General features: G+C 34.6%; 1 protein-coding gene across 2 annotated transcripts in view; it reads right to left on the bottom strand.

Moving 5' to 3' along the window:
• ADGRA1 (adhesion G protein-coupled receptor A1) overlaps positions 1–20,630 on the bottom strand; it is a 277,366-nt gene that overhangs the window by 128,556 nt on the left and 128,180 nt on the right. For both annotated transcript variants that reach the window (XM_055720717.1, XM_027799650.2), the window contains 4 exons: positions 11,139–11,303; positions 7,567–7,765; positions 6,104–6,253; positions 2,893–3,054 (listed from right to left, as the gene is read on the bottom strand). In XM_055720717.1, the coding sequence (XP_055576692.1) occupies positions 2,893–3,054; positions 6,104–6,253; positions 7,567–7,765; positions 11,139–11,303 (676 nt within the window). The remainder of the gene's footprint in view (positions 1–2,892; positions 3,055–6,103; positions 6,254–7,566; positions 7,766–11,138; positions 11,304–20,630) is intronic.

Here is a 20,630-nt window from a genome sequence, read left to right as displayed (position 1 = left end):
AAAACATTTAATTATTCATTGCTTCATGTTTCCTGCTGTAGAATGGGCATAACACTAGTTCCCTGTTATGCATTTGTGAGGTGATAGTGAATAAGATGTTTGCTAGATAACATTGTAATGAGGTTTGAAATGATTTCACAACAGTGAGCCCTACTTTTTAAATTTTGAGTATTAAATTCTTTAGATGCTTGGAGTTTTCCACTCCCAGAATATACCTGTAAAGGCCTGGCAGTGTTCAAACAGTGTGAACATGCATTCTCAGCATATAGAAACGGATAAAATGCAAGGTAAAAGTAGGATTATTATTATATACGATTGTAAAATGAGCCACAAAGCTACAAAATGGATACAGATGAACTCAGAACAAAATTATCCATGGAAACAAGCCACAGTCAGGTACATGTTATGAAAAGCCACAAGCTATTCTTGTCTCTAAGCAGTCCAGACACAGAAAATGGTAATTTGGTGACCATTTCCTAAACCTCAGATAAAGGCACCACTCAGCAGAAGAACCCAAGGGGATTGTTACCTGGGTAAGCTGAGATCAGTGCCAAAGGCTGCAGAGACCTAGACCACAAACAAAAAGCCACCTTGCAATTAGCCTAAAATATTCTCCCAGTTTCATTGGCTGGAGAATGAAATGAAAACTCTTCAGGGGCGGGTTCTAAAACTAGTGCACACGCCTGAGACAGGACATTTGAGATGGTTTATCATGAGTGGGAAGTCATCTTTCTCAAACTGCACAACTGACATGTACACAGAAATTAAATAAAGGCAGGAGCGAAGCAGCGCCTCAGAACAGTACTGAAGGGAAGTTAGTTCCGGGTGCTGAGGTGTACAGATCCACCCCAGGAGCTCCCATTTGCCCAGGGCACTCCCCCCCTCTCCGGCTGGGCCCAGGGCCTCTGAGGGGGCTCCTGTTCCCTCCCCTCTGGGCCAGTGTCAAGCTGAGGCTCCTCCATATAGTAATGATATAGTATGATATAGTAATGAAACATTAACTATATCATATTTTTAATACATATATATATATGAAATATGTATATAATACATATATATATATATATATATGAAATTATATAGTATTTTAAAGTTGTTGCTGGTCATTCTTCCTGCAGTGTGTTTTGTATGCCATTTGACCGCAAGGGTGGCTTAAGAAGATGTAAACAAAGGTATCCATCCTGGTGTTTTTCTGACCTTGAAATTTAGTCATTCCAGAACCTCATGGAACTGGAAAAACATATTTGTCATCCAAAAACAATGTAGGAATAACAGTCATGGCTCCCAAGTAGCTTTTCAGGGCACAGGCAACACAGTCATCCATATGTTACATGACTGGCACAGTTTATAGACATTCCTTTTTTTCAGGAATTGTACTATAAGCTAGCAACTACCTAAGCTTTGGGGGTTTTATTTGCTGTTGTTTAAAACAGACAAAGCAGATGCAGTTTCTGTGAGACAGTTTTCTGGCTGCTATCCAGAAGAAACAGAAGTGTTTGGTATTGCATGAGATGATACCAGAAAAACTCCACAGCTTTATTTAGAAACTGCATTCAACAGTAAACTAATTCCTGTACAGAAAACTGTAAGAAGCAAAAAGACAAAGCATGGTAAAAAGGTTAGCAATACAGATCTACATCTGAGTACACAAAATCATTGTTTACAGTAATGTCAACAGCTTCATGAAGCAGTGACAAGAAGCAAGAGAGAAAAAAAAAACAACAAAAAAGACCTTTGGCACTTGACATTTAAAAGAAATTTAAGTGTAAAGCAACAGAGCCCTCATAGGTATCACATTGCAAAACACTTCTAAAAGGTACATTATTTTCTCCATGTATTTAATACAAATAAACACTTTTAGCAATTTGATTCTTTCACATAAATGGGAATTAAATAAAAAACTTCCTTTAGAAAAAAGTCTAGTGTATTTTTGCCTATTTTTTGAAGGTCTGCTTATACAGTGAAGGAACTAAGGCCACTATATTATTTAGCTCAGCCTATAATTCTTTTTTTTCTTTTTTTTTTTACTTCTATACCTTATTGCTGTATTGAAGCTAACACTGAACTCACTTTTAAATAGTGTGTTCATGTAAATGTGGTGGACAGCTGAGAATATAAAGGTTGTTTAAAGTCTATCAATCAAACCAACCCAAGGAGCAGTAATGCTTTAAAACAGTTAAAACTGTAAGTTTCAAGCTTCTGATTTAGATGCATTTCTGCTATTTAGACACTGAAACTGGCAAAAAAGATGGTTTCTCAGTACCCAGATGACAACCCTCAGTATCTAAGTGACAAATTCATGTAGGTAGAGGCCAAGGAATAAGAACAATTATTTCATACTACTACAGTTTACTTCTAAAAACCTAAACCTAACCACAAATTAGTAATCTTTATGAAAAGATACATATTTTTTGATCATTTTTCTAAATGCTTTAAAACAAGTATTGTCTAGAAGGGTCTCTGAAAGGCATATCAAAATCCTCAGGCAACAAGGGAGCATGTTGTCTTTTCTCTTATTAAAAATTTCACTCAAACAATTTAGACCTTCCAAAATAAACATATATACTATAGTGGCAGGAGCAATAGAAACTGAGTGAACAGTAACACCACAAGATAGTCTTGTGAACAGTCTATTGTAAGAATAAATGCAATGAGTCAAAGTCAAGAAAAACTACTTTTCATATACCATCAGTGATAGTAAAAATATATTTTTGTCTTCCAAACAAGAAGAAGGAAAAAAACCCCAAACACAGAATCCAAGCATATCTATGTAAATTGGCTATGCTTACACAATCTTGCTTCTCTATATAGTATTTTTTTGTAAAAGTTGTGAAGAAAAATGACATTTTAAAAGTAAATTCTGACAAAAAGCTTTGTAATCTTATGAAATACCTTTGATATAACTTGAATATTGCTGGTCAGCATTTGGCTTGCAATATGTTCCACACATCGTACAATCCTAGTGCAGGCTTTGTCTTCCTTTTGAGCCATCCACAACACATGATCATCAACCAACATTATATTGCTGGCAATTTCAATAAGAGCATCTCCAATCTGGAAAAGAAATAAAAAACCAAAAAATGTATTGTCTGCGAAACTCACAAAACCAGGAAGAGAGCATACAAGAGTATAAGTGAAAGCAGGCACTTTATTTCTCTTGGTAACCATCATTCAAAGACAGTTTTGATTTTATTAAGAAAATTAAATTGAAAGAAAAACAAAGACCAAGAAAAGTGCAACTCACTTAAAGGAAAAGTTTTTTTATTATAATTTTATAGCTTGTCTTCTAGATACACCACAAAAATGGAATCTCTCATTGGGCAATAAATTGAACGCCAAAACTATCACCCTCTTTCTTAAACTAATTAAAATTTTCCATGGATTCCTAAAGAACTGTTTCAAGTTTCATCACAGGACCTTGGGTGTGTGGGGTGTTTGTGTGTGTGTGAAAGATGGAAAATATATTTGAAAGACATTTTTGTTACACACATAGTGGGGTAAATTCGAGATATAACTCAGGTGCTGATACAAACCAACATCATCTCATTGGCTATACAGAAAGTGTGGGCTTATAGCTTTGGATGTTTCAATTCACTCTTGTGGCTAACCCAAAGTGATAAAAATCTTTGTTTTGCCAGATAACATTTTGCAGATTTTTGTATGACAGTGAGTTTCAAATTTTTATTAGCATATTACATTTAGAAATAATAAACACCATTGTATATTTTTTAGTGATTATTTCAAATTGAAATTAAAATATTTACTTTTTAAAAAGTTAAAACCTAATTGGACTGATATTTCAAAATTATAGCATTACCACATTACCATTATTTTTGAAGGCGAAACATGCCAGAGATATACAAGGTTGTCACAAAGAAATCTGAATAAAAAGGTGTATAGAACCACAAAAAATGATTGAGAGAAATACAGCTAAAGAAAAGTTCAAGAGGCTAAGATGTCAAACTAATAGAAATAGAAAAATAAGGCAAATACACAGACAATTCAGTGGGAAGGAAAAAAGAAATTCAGCAATGATGAAAAAGGTTTAAGGAATGACTAAGTTAGTGCTGCATTTTCAATAAGAATACATAAATTTCACATGCATGCAACAACACAGAAATAATGAGAATATATGTGAAATTTTATGTGACTTTCTGAAATATTTGATCTATTTTTGAGAACATAATTACTAGATAATTCTTGATGGCTTTTGACAACGTGACAGAGTTATTGACACAATGAATAATAATAAAACACATTAAAAGACTGGAGTGATTTATGAGAAACGATTAAAGTATACACCAGTCAGCTTAGCAGTAACTTACTGAGGGCAGAACAATAGTCTATAAATATACAAAAGAAGAGAAATAAGAAAAAGAAATTTTTTTAAATGTAATTAAATGCATTAATGAAGAGTAAAGGCATGGCATTAAAAACTACAAAAATCTGGGCTAATACGTGTACATCTTTCTGGTAAAAATTTGTAGTATATTGCAAATATGTCCCAAATGCAGCTGTTGAAGCTCTCTTGTTTGAGAGGTGAATCATCAGATAGGAAAAAGTACCACTAACTTGTATAAAAATAAATAATACTGTGCTAACTGGGAGAGGCACTCCCAAGAGAGGATGTACAGAAAGCATACTAGTTTAGCTAAAATGTTTTTTAAATTATTTTGATAAATCACAAAAAAACTCTGTGAATGTATTTTCATTAATTTTCAGTGGTTTTCTACAACTGTAGTTTCAGCTGCTGGTCAATTCCAGATTAATATACCTTTGTTCCTATGTTGCCTTGTATTAAATAAAGTTCAACCTATTTCTAATTGCATGAGTGCAGCCTCATGTGTGAAACTACTGACACTTTAACTTCACACGTATTGTTGTACCTTATGAGTGAAAGTTAAGAAATGGCTGTTAGTAAAGAGCTCAATGAATGAGGAACTTGAGAGAGGAAAAAGTGTCAAGTTAAAAATGGAAGGAAACAGAAACAAATTAGGAGAAATGTTCTAAATTATGAAAAGAATAGGGGGTTACAAAGTAAAAGCTGTAGGGATAAGTGGTGGAGGATGGAGATGTTTTGATACCAAAAATCAGAAACTGAAATGTATTTGCAAGGTGGAAGAAATAAATTAAAACGTTAGAGATGGTGCTCAGTTTTAATGGATAATGCATTGGAGGCTAGAAGAATAAAGAGGAGGCTTTGTGGTAAATTCAGCTGTTTCTTCTGGATGGTAAATTTTTGTTTTGTCAGAAAGCAGGAAGATCTTATCAGGACTTCAAGCCAAAATACAGTTATAGCTTTGAAACCTGATTATTGGAGAGCACTTAATAATACACTTTAGGTCTGGCATAGAATGATGAAATTAAAGTTGGAGGCTTTCTCAAATTGGCACTAAAATGTTAACTGTTGCAATCCCCAGAGCCAGAAAGGAATGAACATTGCCAAACCAAAAGAAAACAAATGTTTTAACTATAGCTATCATGTGCACAAAAATTATAGGTTATAAAAAGTTTATGCATGCAGTTACCCTGAAAATTAACAGTAAAAACTCTGATGAACATTGCTGTTGTCTGTATAAACCTATTTTTCCCATAGGGTTTGCATAACTCTATGATTAGATTTCCCTGTAAAAATGCCATACATTATGCTAAAAGTTTCTGTAAAAAGTTGCACTTAAAGACACATTATCTTCTCTTCACATGAAGTAATACATGCTCTCCAAACTCAGGGAAAACCTCCTGATGAAATGGAGAAAACAGAAGAAGCATGTGTAACTCTGGTGGCCAGATGGAGAGGCACCTTGAGTTTATTTGAAGATTTTAGACATAGTAGAAATTAAAAAGAAAATTAAAGAAGTGGCTTATTGAAAACCAGTTTTGATTCCTAAGCAGCAATGCCTTTGTCAATACGATGAGTCAGCTTAGTTTTCCTTTTTGGCATAAAGAAACATATCACAGTCTGTGCAGAACGTTTACAATGAGAGTACCAGCCATCACTTTTTGAAGCTACTCTTCACTGTGTGTCTGCACACATGAACAACAGAGACGTATGTGAAGACTTCACTTCTAAGTGATACTTTTCAGCATAGAGAAGATATCTTACATTTTCAACTTCATCCACGAAGACAATTAACTTTTCCATTATATAAGCCAAATATATTACATCCATTTTATCCGCAAAGTGGGAAGCACCTCTTGTGTAGGCTATCAGCTGGCGGGAAAATTCAAGAACGGTTGTCAAATTGATGTGCATCTGAAAATACATCAGAATTGTTAGGTGTAATAAATCAGCTAGCTTCATTCTGTTTTAAAAATTGGAGATTACATCCATTTGTATAATGTTTGCTGTAATGTCACACAGATTTATATGCATCACAAGTACCACGGACATAAATTTCAAGGGTATATGAATGCATCTTCAGTATTAGGTCCTAGATTTCATTGCTGTTATCTAAAAACATCATCACAACAGGCCAACAAATTTTGAGGACTTTTGTCTACCTTTTCTAGACTGTAACTAACCTGCCTCATAAAACATTGTACCTTAAAATAAAGGCTACTAGCCTTGTCTTCCCTGTGTCTTTAGACCATCACGACAACAGTATCAGTGAGGGTTCTTATATACAGTGGTGCATGGTGGGAGAAAAAGGGACAATGGTAGAAAGTTGAAAGAAGTTCAGACTAGTTATGAAGAAAATCTTTTCTGCCATGAGGATAGTCAGCCATTTGTACAGGTTACCCCCAGAGGTTATGCAGCCTCCATCCTCACAGGTTTTAAAGAACTGAGTGATTGAAGCCCTGAGAAACCTGGCCTAACCTAATTGCTTACAGGAGAATGGACTGGATTCTAGAAACCTTCCTAATTATTTTTTTATCCTATAATTGCGCTGGCTGTCTTAACATAGTAATTATTCTTATTTAAATATGAACACTTCTGAAAACAAAATTCCTGTGGTGTTATCTAGCACTACGGACTGGGAAGAAATTACCAAGGAAACTGAAAGTTATAATAGTTAGTATGGAAGTTACAGGTCGGTACCATCCTCCATGCTGTTCCCTGTAAAGCTCTTTCTCATTAATTTCTATCTATTTACTTTTTATCTCATTCTCTCATTTACTTATCCATAAGAATCCACTGCATTTTTGGAAGACATCAAAAAGACATCCAAAAGTAGGCTTTATTTCTGTAGGTCTTTTAAATATATTCTGGACAATGGCAATGAGGAAAGGCGCTTCAGCTGACAAAACTCTGATACAGGACTTACAACTTTCTGATAAAAATGCATGAGGGGAAGATAAAGAAGGAACCGAAGTGAAGCACTGATGACCCTCCCAGCATTACTAATGGTCATCTAGGCTCCAGGCACAAAAAAAAAAAAAGAAGCAATAAATATTGTGTCTTGTTCCTACTACTATTTCAATTACCAACCACACACATTTTTGTTACAGTAAAACATTCTGTTAAAACTCCAGCTATCCCAAACTTGTGGCTGAAGAGACATTGCTTGTGAGCTATTCAATAAAATCAGTACTAGAGAAAGCAAGCCCTGGATTTCATAACGTTACCTGACTAAAAGCATGAAGAACTTGAGTTACTTCTTGTGAATAAGGACATTCAGAATAGTTTTCTTCATCCCAATGTCCAGTTCGATTACATTTACGCCATGCCTTAGACTCTTCTGCGCCATTGCGAAAGGCAATGGAGTTAAATGAATACTGGAGACAGGGATGGTAAGCAGTTATCCCAGCCAAAGTTTTGGGCCATCTAGGAACAACATGATAGTATAAAATTACAACATGAAACTTCTTATTTGAAGGCAACTTACAATATAGCAACAATATACAGAATATATGAGAAAAAAGGCTATTTTAAATTTTACCTCATTATATTGTGTAATAAATTACTTTGTTTCCTTGGAATATGTCAAAATTATACAGGTTCATATGGCTGGGCACACATTAATTCTGCATTAATTCCAGAAAGGTGTTTGGTGTTGAGGAAAAAAATGGATGGCATTTTCCCTACTTTCATCTTTGCAGACTGCACAAAGCAGAGCAGTTAAGTCCATAAAGCAAAAAACCCCAAAACCTTGTTACTAAATGCTGTAAAAGGTAAATGCTCAAAATGTCCCTGACAATCTTTGCATTTTGATCCACCATTACAAAGCTTTCTTCACCACCCAAAAAGCAAAAATCCCTGAATGTATCAGAAACCAATAAACAACACTTCAGCAGAGTTTACATCTCATGGAGGAGGAAAGAACTAGGCCTCAAAAAATAACTATTTAGGTATATATGACTTATGTAGTGTGATTCCAAAACAGTCTTTGAAAACACACTGCAAATCAAGAGCAGCCAGAATTATTCTATTTAGCTCATGAGTCTATTACACAATACTCTTTTTCTGTATATCTGCTGCATTCTCTAGAACAGCGTAACTGGGATCTATTTCTTTTGATACCAAATCCATTGTCATTTCCTGACTAGTATGGACATAGCAGGATCAGGTAATTGGGAGAAATCAAAGAAAACCAGAAGCGTATCATCAGCAACTCAGCATGTCTGGAAAGGATGTGGCTTTTTAACTGCACTGATGTAATGACTGAACCCAATCAATCACAAAAATATTCCGCCTGCCCGTGAAGCCACACCTTGACAATTAACCTTTGCTCAAACACACTTATTAACCCCACTTAGTTACACAGGGGATGTCCATCTGGGCATTGTTACATAACATGTGGACAGGTTTTGGGCTATGTAAGTTTTTCTCATTTCAAAAAAAGGAAAGTTCAGAAGAAAAATACTTTTATATGTCATAGCTAATTGTCACTGGAATAAATCCATTTTGTGATGTAAAAACAGTTGACGCGAAATGAACCATGAAAGGAGCTTCACAAAAAATCAAAATATGTACAGTAGTATATTCTCCTTTTGCCTCTATGCTGAAATATTATTTTTAGTGAAACATTTTCACTAATGCATTTGGCCCAGGCTGAGTAGCAACTTACCTCAAAAGTAAAACTAAAGAGATAATTCTGAAACTAGAATTAGCAGAGGTAGCAGAATCTGGCCTTTATGAATAGGAATGATAGGACATAACAACATTACCATTTGCATTTCAGAATTATCTTAGAAGCCGGAAAATCAAAAATGAGCAAAATATGGCCATCATAGAGAAAAACTCAGTACAGAAGGCCATTTCATTTTGACTCACATTCACAGTGCCTAATTCTTACTGCAGTTGTGCAATTATAAATGCCACCTAGGCTGGTCAACTGAAATAACCACAGTTCCCTGACAGTTGATGCTTTTTTCCTCTTTTTGCCCAATAAAAGCACTGTTCTTTCTAGCTTTGCTTTTGTGGTTTAACTCTTTGTACTTACATACTCAATACGTTACCAAAACTTCAAAGACTTTTTAAGAAAAATTACTGGTGTGATAGCTGAATCTCTGAGGATAAATCCTTGGAACAATTTCAAGTGCTAATGCTGAGTTTGTACCTGATAAATTCTCTATAATTTTAAACCCATTCCCTCAAATTCCAGAAGAACTTATGGACTCAGCATCTTTTTGATATACATTTTAAAAATAAATTTATATGGATTTCCAGAAAGATGATCAATAGGGAGGGAAATGTGCTCTCCTGTTCTTTTGATTTACACAAAATGACAAAAATTCCCCTGGTGTTAGGTTGTGCAGTCTGCAGAATTCATATATACTTATTTATGAAGAAAAGGATGTCATTTTATGGCAAGAACATGAACTTCATAAAGTTGTCATCTGAAAGATTCAGTATGTGTTATCTGATAAGAAGTATATATATTTTAAAAGAACTAATTAAAATACATTTACGTATGTCCACTATGAGAAAACACAATGGCAGTTTTTGTGATGACAAAAAAAATCTACAGCTGAGATTGTTAAAGTTCTCTGATGGATTTTAATCCATATGTATGGATTAAATAGGTATATAAATATATGCTCAGCAAATGTGGTATACTCACTGGAACTGAGGTTAACACGTAATAAGATAGCTTTGTAGTAAAGAGAAAACAGATTGAGTTGGTTTCTCCATTTCTTTCTAACTCATTCCTTTACTTTTATTCAAACACAAGAAATCGTAGCAAAAGGCCTTTGAAAAAGCATTAAAGGTAACTTAAAAATGAAGAGAGACCTTTCAGGTCAGAAGTATTTGCAAAAAGTTCTAGCGTTTAAAAGAAGCTTCCTTTCTTGTCTACTTTTCCTTTCATGAGCAATTGGAGCTGAATTTTTATTGTAATTCACTCAGTAACAATTACATTCTTGATTTCTCAATGGGAATGCCATCATACATTTATCTTGTTGTCGAGAAGGTAATTATATTTTAAGAGATCTATGCATATCACTGAAGTATTTTAGAGCTAACTGAAAACAATATCAAATTCCACAGAATCCTTAGCTTTTTCTTCAGTTTATGAAGATTAAAATAAAATAAAAAAAACCCAGCATATTTAAATAAAAGTTAAATGAAAATTACATCTAGTCAACAAAATTGCGCAGATTCTAAGATTCAGATAGCAGGAGAGACGTGTTTTCTAATCATGTGAAATTTTTGGTGGAACTATGTGTGTCCTTAAGCTTATCTGAAATGACCTATTTGTTTTACTAAGTAGTTTTACTCGCTATTTTGATTCTCTTCAGTGAAATATTTTACTAACAGTTTTATACTATTTGTTACATCTAATCGCAGCTGAACAAAATCAGCAGAACTGGAACAGGTTAGAAAAGTACTGAAGATTTAATCTTCTGATATTTTAATGCGTGTTATCATATTCTATAATTCAGAAAAGACCAAGAACAATTTTGAACCCTCTCTCACTTAGCTGTAAAGTCTACATGCTTTGAAATCTTCTATAATCTCACACTGAGGAATTAGAAGATTCTCTGACTTTCAGAAACCACTTCTGCTCTTGAAATATAGCTGCCATTTCCCATAAAAATCACACAGTGCTCCTCCTTCCTACTATATTACATAAAATACTGTATTACATAAAAAAAAATGACATCTTTGTAACTGACACTGAAGTATCACGTAAGCGTGAATATGGTCTGTATCTATACGAATATATGAAACGCACTCCCAAACCAGAAAATCGTACCTGAAATCTCCTTTGTTGTTAATAACTCTTTCTGCAGGGCAGTAGGGTGCAGCCGTTTCAAGTACCACAATTTCTACTTGTTTAGTGCTATTTCCATAGGAATTTTTGACTAGACACTCCCAATCTCCTGTTGCATCAATGTCAATACTGGATAGGATAAGTTCACTATATATAAAAAAAAAAAGATTAATTATTGTATATATTTAATTATCTAGAGATCAAGTCATTGGGTTTCTGACATTTAACTTATCTTCAGAGGTTTTCTATGAAAATATAACCCCAGGTTTTGATCTACATTATTATAGGACAGACAATATGTGAGTAACTGGTATTTATGAGTGACTGGTATTAAGATTTTAGCAGTGCCAATTTGGACTGACCACTCAGATTGTAACAGACTATAACACAGATAAGAAATCATCACAATAGAATATCAATTATGCATCAATGCCCATTCTCCTTTCCCCAAATACTATAAAATGTTGGGTTTGCTGCGTAACCAAGCACTTGAAAGTCAGAAATGCATTTCAAGTTGACAATGCAACCAATCCACAGCAAATGCTTCCCTTCAGCTGCAATCGCAGCTCCTACAGCAGAATCTGCTGCTCTCCTGGTGGCATATGGGGAAAGGTTTCTAGCACAGCCATTGGCTGTGGAAGCTGTATATAATTTTCCTGATGAATGCAAAATGAGTTGAGGTAAATGGTGATATTTCTTTCTGTACTTTACTACTAATAAACTTTCTTCACACTCTCTTACACCAAATATGAAATGTAGTTATTAATATCAGCAAATTACAGTTGCATTAACTGTTTATATGAGTGTTAGGCAACATAGCAACCTTTTGTGGCTTCTCTTACAATACAAACATTGTGCATGACTGCACCACACCAATATTTAGCTGCCAAAGCTAAATATTCTGTGTAGAATTAGAGAAGGAGGAAATAATTTCAGAAACATTTAAAATTGTCTAGAACTGTTCTGGTTAGTATTTTCTATATATCTTAAATATGGCGAGAAGTTTCCCTTCATCTAACGGATGTAACCCAGGCCCTAATGAAGTCAATGATTAGTTTTTCAATTGACTTCATCAGGGATAGAATTTTATCTGGTTTCTGTAACTCCATAGATCTCAATAGACAAAAATAATGCTAACTACTATATTTTAATATAGCAGGCAATGTATTATATCTTAAATCTGCCATTGGGCTAGAAATAAATTTTACCACAGTTTTAAAGCAAGTGCAGCTTTTGAAAGTAGTTGAGAGAGGAAAGAAGCTCTTAATTATCTGAAAATATTTACTTTGCTTTACAGAAATGGCTCGTCTTTGAATATGTCTTGTGTTTTAGACAATTAGAAATTATGTGGCAAGAAACAAAGTACAGTCAGAAAAAGGGAGAAGGTACATTACAAAAACAGAAGCACAGAATGAAAAAAGTTACTAAATTGATTTCAAGTCTCTATTTCAACCAAAATCTTAAAAAAATCTACTTGTGGCCTTTGGCACTTTTGTAACGAGCTTGACATTTTGAAAGATATACACAGAATAATTATATATAATTTATTTTTATTTTTTTCTCTTTTAAACTTTTCTAAAAATTTCATCCTTTTTCAGTTTAAGCCTTTGTATATTATACATGCACTTTTATTAACTACAAGAAAGGATCTCCTTGTATACGGACTACTTCTGATACACATTAAAATAGACCACAATCAAAGCAGGAGGTAATTAGCCAGCCATGTACATAATTTTCCCTTTGAAACATGCATACAGTGAGGGATGACTTTCTCAAGTACTTACTACAGGACCATTATCTCAGTCCCCAGAAAACAAGCAAACCATGGGAAGCAGCCTTTACGTTAAATTGCTTCAGAACTTTTGTGTAGTTGTCCAGATATTCAGTCACATTTGTCATTACACAGTAACTTTAAAAATCTCACACTGTTCCTATTTATCATGGCTTGGAGTTCCAAGTACCTCATAACCCTCTATTTCACATGTTAGTGAATTCTAACATGTATTTATTGCAGAAAATGCACAAAAAGCATTACTAGCCATTCTCAGAGTAGTTGAATATTTTCATATAGAAAGAAACAATTGCTCTCTTAAGAAGTGTCAGATAAGAAAGTCCAGTAACAGCAAACTCTTACCTAATGCTTAATACATCTTTTTACATTCAGGTTGAAATATTTAAGTGAAATTAGCCAGCTGATAACAAAAGTTAATTAAATCTTCTCTTTCATATGTCACAACAATCTCACATAATCTTTATAGACAGCTGAGAAAGAATATATTTCTAGAGCTTATGAAAAGAATTATCCATAAAAGCTCTTTTTCACTGAAACAATAGGCAGAATATTCACCTGCAGCATCAAGACCCGAAGACTTCCCAACTGAATAGGATGTATGATAGATGCACTGATCTTTTGATATATTTCCTATAAAATATCTATACTTATTGTTAACAATACAGATTTGGTAAAACTGGGAGCCATGGTGATTTTAGGTCAATACAATACTTGAGCATATTATCAGTTTCACAGGTAATCAATATAAGGATAAATAAATATGAAGAAAATTGGTACATTTTCCATTAAATTGCCGAAATGTGTTCTGATGCAAATTTATCTGCTGCTAAACAAATCTCCTGTCATTAGATGAAGTTTCCCAGTTTCACAGACAAATATTCACTGATACATGACTGTCGCTTCTGGTAGAAACACAATACTTGAACACTGGTTCAAATTCTCTAAAACGATTAGTAAATCTTTACATTCACATTTCAATCTTCTATGTCCCTTTCTTCAGATGGTGAACCAAAATAAGCCAGAATAGGGTTATTCAATACAGAAGAAGCTGTATAATGACTAGAACATGGACCTGTCTTCTGAATTGCCATCTGGCCACTGTAAATGATGCATTCATTTTTATTCCTCCAGGAATATTTTGGATAGCAAACCCAATGGTGAAACTGTTCATTTACTTACCATCTGGATATGACAAATGATAAATTGATTTTATACCCCTGGAGAATTTGGGGGACTGGAGTAAAATAAATAAATAAATAAATAAAATCTTTTAATTCTCAAAAAGAGCAGTCAAGTTGATCCTTTAACATTTTCTCCACTTATAATCCTTGATAACTTCACAGTCTCCTTGATGACTTCACAGTCCTGGCAGACCAAAAGGAAAGGGTGGGCCTGTATAGAATTTTAAACCTCTTCATAAAGTTTTCTAGGTCAGTTACGTATTTTAAGTCTTGGCACTATTACATTAGCATGCCCAGAAATTCCATTGTTTTTCTTGCTCTTAGCAGAAAGGCATTCTCAATCTCTCTTGGCCATAGCAACAAGTCTTAATAAAAGTCAAGAACTCTCTCGAGACCTGAGAACATGGCAGGACTCTCTTGTTTAGAAGCTTGACAAGAGCACAACAGAATTAAGAGAGGATGGCACCTTTGACTGTATAATTTTCTTGATTATCCTGTCTCACAGTAGCTAATAAACACCAGGCCACAAAAGAAATGATCTTGCCTCTACTATGCAGCTTTCCTAAGGATGGAGTATGTCAGAAAGAGTTCCTGCTCCCTCTACATTAGCAATCATATCCCACTTCTCAGAGGTGTGATAGTTGCTACTTTTCTGGAAATTTTTGACCTACCAAGACACAAAACAAAGTCCGACACTCATGAGATGATGTCAAAGCAAACAAAGTCTGAAGACTGCTGCCTGATGAGAACAAAAGAATGACTAACAAGCTTTTCTCAAGTTTTCTTTTGAAATTATAGTGGCCTTCTCAGTAAAAACACTGAAAGGAAGAAAGAGAATATACATGTTTCTTTTTTGTACTGTGAAATTTCATGCATGGTAGGATTCCTTTTTCAAATGTGATGACTGACATATTGAAAAATTAATTAAGCCATACAGCTGATGCAATTGCTTGAAAAAGTTGTTATAGTATTGAACAGAAGCCTGCGGCATTTGTCATTACAAAAAGAGGAACCATAATACAGGCAGAAGCCTCAGTCATGTAATCAAGTAACCTATGACAATAGTTTTTTATTTGAGGGATAGTTTTTCATTGTTACATCTATGCATAACTAACTAGACAATCAGAAGTAGGTCTCATTATGCAAACTTACTCAACCATGTCCTGAAGTAATACCTTAGTGACATTTACTGTATGCCCCAACAATTATCTGCATGCCAGGAAACAGAGTATAAAGAGGTGACTTTAACACTATATTTTGACTGACTTTCCACAAAAAACATTTAAAAGTCTGACTAAGACTTGGGAAGAAACAACAGCTTTTCCTGGAGAAAAATAAAAATTAATTACTCAAACACAGATAACATTTAGGTTTGCTCATATTCTTCTTCAGACAGATAAATCATGAATGCTTTTCTATAGCTCACGCAGAAGGCCTGCATCCAACCCATACCACCTCGCATTATTAATATTAACACAAAATTTTTAAAATCAGTGTTGGTCTCCACAGTACACTGCTGCTTGGAATACAGTTTTTCACAGGGGATATAAGGTTAAAACATGGAAAATGAAGAGAGAATGTGTAAATCTAGGCACTTTAATTGAACTTGAAATTGCTAGTCTGATCTCTCTGACATTACTTATTTACCCATGAAAGAAATAGCTTTAGAAGGCTGATGGCCTTTAAAGAAAGCTTGTGTCCAGGTAACAGCAAGAGAAAAGGAAAATTAAAGATTAAAGTTGCTACTCATTTTGTATTAGATGTCTAACAAATATTTTCCAATGTAATCAATTTGTCATACTCATAGGAAATTCAATACATATGATTTTCTTTTTCTTCTGATTGACAATAAAAACAAAGCATAACTTACCGTATAATACCATCTGCAGCTACCCAAGAAACATAATATGCTATAACATACTTTTACTATGATTTGCCTATCAGCTAATTTGTTCACATCAATACTCTAGGACCGTGACAAGTTACACTTGACTTCAGCGATGCCAATGGAAAGGACCTAATTTTAATGACAATATATTGACAGAAAAACCCCAAAACCTACTTCCAAAATGGGAGAAAAGACCTATATATCAGTTAGCAAACTACCTCACTTTGTTTCCTTTATATTGCTCAAATTACTTCAACTGAAATGCAAATGTTCAAAAATATTGTCACAGTCTATTTACATAACAAATATTATCCATTTGTTATGTAAACATTTGCCTAGCAGTGAGATGTGTTTTCTACACATGGATGTCAAGTAATCGGTGACCTACATTTAGATGCCATCAATTTGTTTCTTAAAACTGAGAAAACAAACACTACTAGTATTAGAGTGACTCTACTGAATCATCTTCAGAAATGGAGTCAGAAACCTAAATAGCTCTACGACATACCACAACAGGTTTAGTCTATTGTATGACCTTCTCTCTCTCATTGAGCTTGTCAAGTACAGATAGACTACCAGCTACTGCACTGCATTGAAGGGTGTGCATAAAGATGTTTGAATTTATTTTCATACTCCCCCTGCCCTAGAGTCAATACATGCCAAACTAGTTAGCTGAAAACTTAAAGTGCGGAGAGAAAAAAATGTATCAACAGCTCTAGAGCACGCAAAGCTTTGTCTTGCTGAAGAAACCTTCATACAGCTGGCAGGTCTGTAACAGCACAGTGCTAGAAAACTATCCAAAGAGAGTACACCTGGGCCAGGGCTTATTTAAAGTACTTCATGAAACAGTTGTCTATCATCGAGCTGCTTTGTCAGTTGGTGAAAGATTTAGGGATGCTCAAATGTGTTTATTGTTCTTAATTTTGTTCTACCAGCAAACTGCTTGCCTGCAGGATGTATGTGACCACAGGATGTATGTAACAGCAGTCTCCTGGGGAAATGGTGCTACACCTGCTGTATGCCTTTCGTCTCCCCTTAAGTAGCCTGCATCCTGCAATGTTATATCCAGAGGAAGCCTTATTTCATTAGCATAACTCTCGTGATCTGTACACTATCAGAGGTTCTTAGACAAAAAAACACTAAGACAAGCAGCACAATAGCCAAAATTACATTAAAAGCTTCTAAAGTAAAATATTCCCCAGATGATTCGGAAGTATTAAACACTTATGACAATTCTTGATCATATGATTACATGCCACTGGGACCAGCAAAACCCCAACCCTACATGAAAGAAAACAAAACCCGCAACATTAATATTACAGTTTCAAATTATTTATCAAATGCACACTACTTTGACAGAATTTTCCACTCTTCCTAGTCAGTGGTGACAATACAAATGTAGAAATTAATTATTTCATGAATACTTTATAGGATAGAGCAATTGTATATTAGGGCTAGAATACTGACCTGTTTTATTTGCTGACCTGCAAGAAATTTGGAAAGATCTAAAAAGGAGGTAAGACATAGCAGATTCCTACACAAGAACTTCAGGAACAACCTCTAGTTTTTCTCCAGTGTATAGTGTATCTCCAACATTGTAAACTTTATTTTGTGATGGCCAAGAGTCATCTAATCAAAATACCATAAAAAATTAAAAGTAAGGTTGTTTTATCCTATAGGGAGAAAGAAGGGGAGGGCCTGGGACCATCATGCTGATGGAGTAAAAATGCTTTCTATAAGTCCATAAGGAGTATGTCCTATAACACACTTTCTGTGTTGAATAAACTGAAATACATGAAAAGTAAAAAGTAATTCAGTTATTTGTTTTAATATTTCTAACGTGTTTTGCTTTAAATAAATGGATTGTTTCACCAGTACCTAGGGTGATTGACCTGGTAGGAGGAGTACATCAGAGTCTACACATAAGTCAGAATTGCTCTGATCATCACAGCTGATTCACACAGCTACAAACTATGACCTGGACTGAGAGAAAATGTATAATTATACCTTACGGTGGTGTTGACAGGAAAAGTAATTTTAAAAAGGTCAGTCCTGAGATGTTCAATCCAAACTGGTGCTGCAGTGCAGCATCTCCTCAGCTGTACAGCTGCAGCTGTTTGAAGGGCCACCACATTAAAATCCTTCTGGCCCTAAAAAGTCAAAGCAAAACTCTACTGATTCCCCCTTGTGGGGGGAAAGCGTAAATTTTTGTTCATAGTACTGAACATTTCATTTCAGTGGTGTAGATGGATGGACCCATACATAGCTGCAGGAAGTAAGCAGAGATGGAAATGAGACGTCAAAATTTTGTGCAAGGCATCTTCATCTGGTCTCAACATCAAAAGAAGGATACTCTCTTCTTCAAGAAGTTCTTCAAGGACTCAAAAAATTTTTTTACAGTTCTGACTTACTATTTTTCTAGGGTTCTCTTATTCTATCAGACAAAAATACTTACATATATTTTCTGTGCAAATATATATTTCTCAATAAGAAGTTACACAAATTAAGCCTACAGTTTTTGACACAGCACAATTCTTCCATAATGGTTTATTCCTTTAATGGTAGAGAGTATCACAGTTGCTGCTTTCTTTTCTCATAGTATCAGTGTATTTTTCCACAGGTTATATTTTAAATTATTCTCTAAACTGATAAGTAGGAAAATTGTCATTGAGTTTTATTCAGATAATTGAAAGACTTTTGGAGAAAAAGCCTAAATTTAATTAATCTTCCAAATTTATTTCACATGAAGATTCTCTTAATCTCAGATAATGAAACCCTTAACCTGTGCATTTCATATTCTGCAATCATTTTAAATATTATCGTCCTGACTGATATACGAGAAAGTTGCTGGTAAAGCTGCACCTGTCACTAGTCCTTTGCTGCCTACAGTGCCTGAAGTAAGCCGTAGACCATTGACTACAGGGTTTGAAGTAATCTCAAAACAATAAAGAAACATTGATTTACAATTTAAATGCTTATTTAGCTTCATTTCTTTCCTAACTGCTCGACAACTAAGGGTCAGACAGAGTCAATTAGATGAACCAACAAAATATCAGCACTAAACAATTTCTGCCGATTTCCCTGGGCTTCTCAGTATGACCCGTAGCTGCTTCTCTCCAAATACTCATGACAGTACAATATAAAGCCATTATAAAATACCTGCATTTCTGAATCAGTTCTTTGGATCTGTCTTAACATTTATTTTGGTTCATCATGTGCAGAATGAATCTCCAATATTTTGCCATGATTTGGCCCAACCTAGCAACACACTCATCAGTGATGTACCACCTTGAGACAGTTCTTTAACTTGTACCAGTCCAAACCACTGCTGCTCGGCTCCTATATTTTCCAAGTGTATTCTTACCACAAACTATTAAAACTGTTCAGGGGTCATTTGGAGACTTTCCACAAAATACAGGCATAGAATTTCTGCCTTTCTCCCAGAAGTTCTGGAAGTGTTTTGTTCTTTGTTACAAGGAATGCCTGTCTGGATGTCAAACTTGTCATGATACCACCTGTCTACTCCTGGAATCATTTTTCCTTCTATCATCATCCTTAAACAATCCTTACTCTTTCAGTGAAACTGTCTCAACCAAATTCCAAATTCTATACTAATAGCTTCTGTGATCATTTCATACACTTAAAAATTATTAATTGGACTCAAAACCCTCTTTAGATTACAAAAGTTATGATCAAAATTTTTAATCCACAAAATTTCATTCCTTTTTATTTTTTTCCTAGTTTCTTCACTATTAGAGTACAAGTGGATCATGATTTGAAACTCTCTCTTGCTATCAGACATTTACTTTATGGATGGAAGTTTTGAAGCTTTTCACATAATCACATACCCCTAAAAGCAGCTTTCAAAAATTAATATACACATTTTATGTACAAATTTTTAAATCTATTTTTTACTCTTGCTCCTATCCTTGTTACACCTAAAGGATCAGATGGAGTTCCATATTGTCTTATCTTGTACATTACTATTTCTATTTACTTTTGACCATCCTATATTGGCATTGACTGCTGTCAGAATGTGAGGAAGCACTATGATGCTTTGCACTATTTGATGCTTTAAAACAATGTGGATTCTTAAGCTTAACTTTTGGTTTGGTTTAAGCACCCTGTATTCAGCAGCCGCATTTAGAAGACTGAAATACTTAGGACAGAATTTAAAAGAAAACCACTGTTTGTGGGGGACCACAGTTAAGACCTAATAGACCATTTCCAGTGGCAAATCTACCTACATAACAAAAATTTCATCTGAAAAACACTTCTGATACTGTTATCATATGTTTAGTTGAGAGCATTTTAGTTTCTCCAGCTGTAGCGCTCCTTTTTATGGGTTCTTAACTTTCTGCACAGTTTAATGTTTTCAGAAGGAGCATGTGTGAACTGTAATGGTCCCAGAGCAGCCATTACAGCTGTCAGAGGCGTAAGCACTGCTAAACACTCTATACACAAGTATTTACTGAATAGAACTAAAGACTTTAAAATTGTCATTATAGCCTACGTGGTAAATAAGAAATTTCCTGAAAATTAAAGTCTCTCTACTGCTGCAGAGTTGCTTCATTCAGAAAGTGAAAATATTTTCCTTTTTTAGTTTAATATTC

This window comes from Falco cherrug, chromosome 9 (genome assembly GCF_023634085.1).
Source record: "Falco cherrug isolate bFalChe1 chromosome 9, bFalChe1.pri, whole genome shotgun sequence".
NCBI classification, from domain to species: domain Eukaryota; kingdom Metazoa; phylum Chordata; class Aves; order Falconiformes; family Falconidae; genus Falco; species Falco cherrug.
This window is presented reverse-complemented; position numbering and strand designations above follow the sequence as displayed.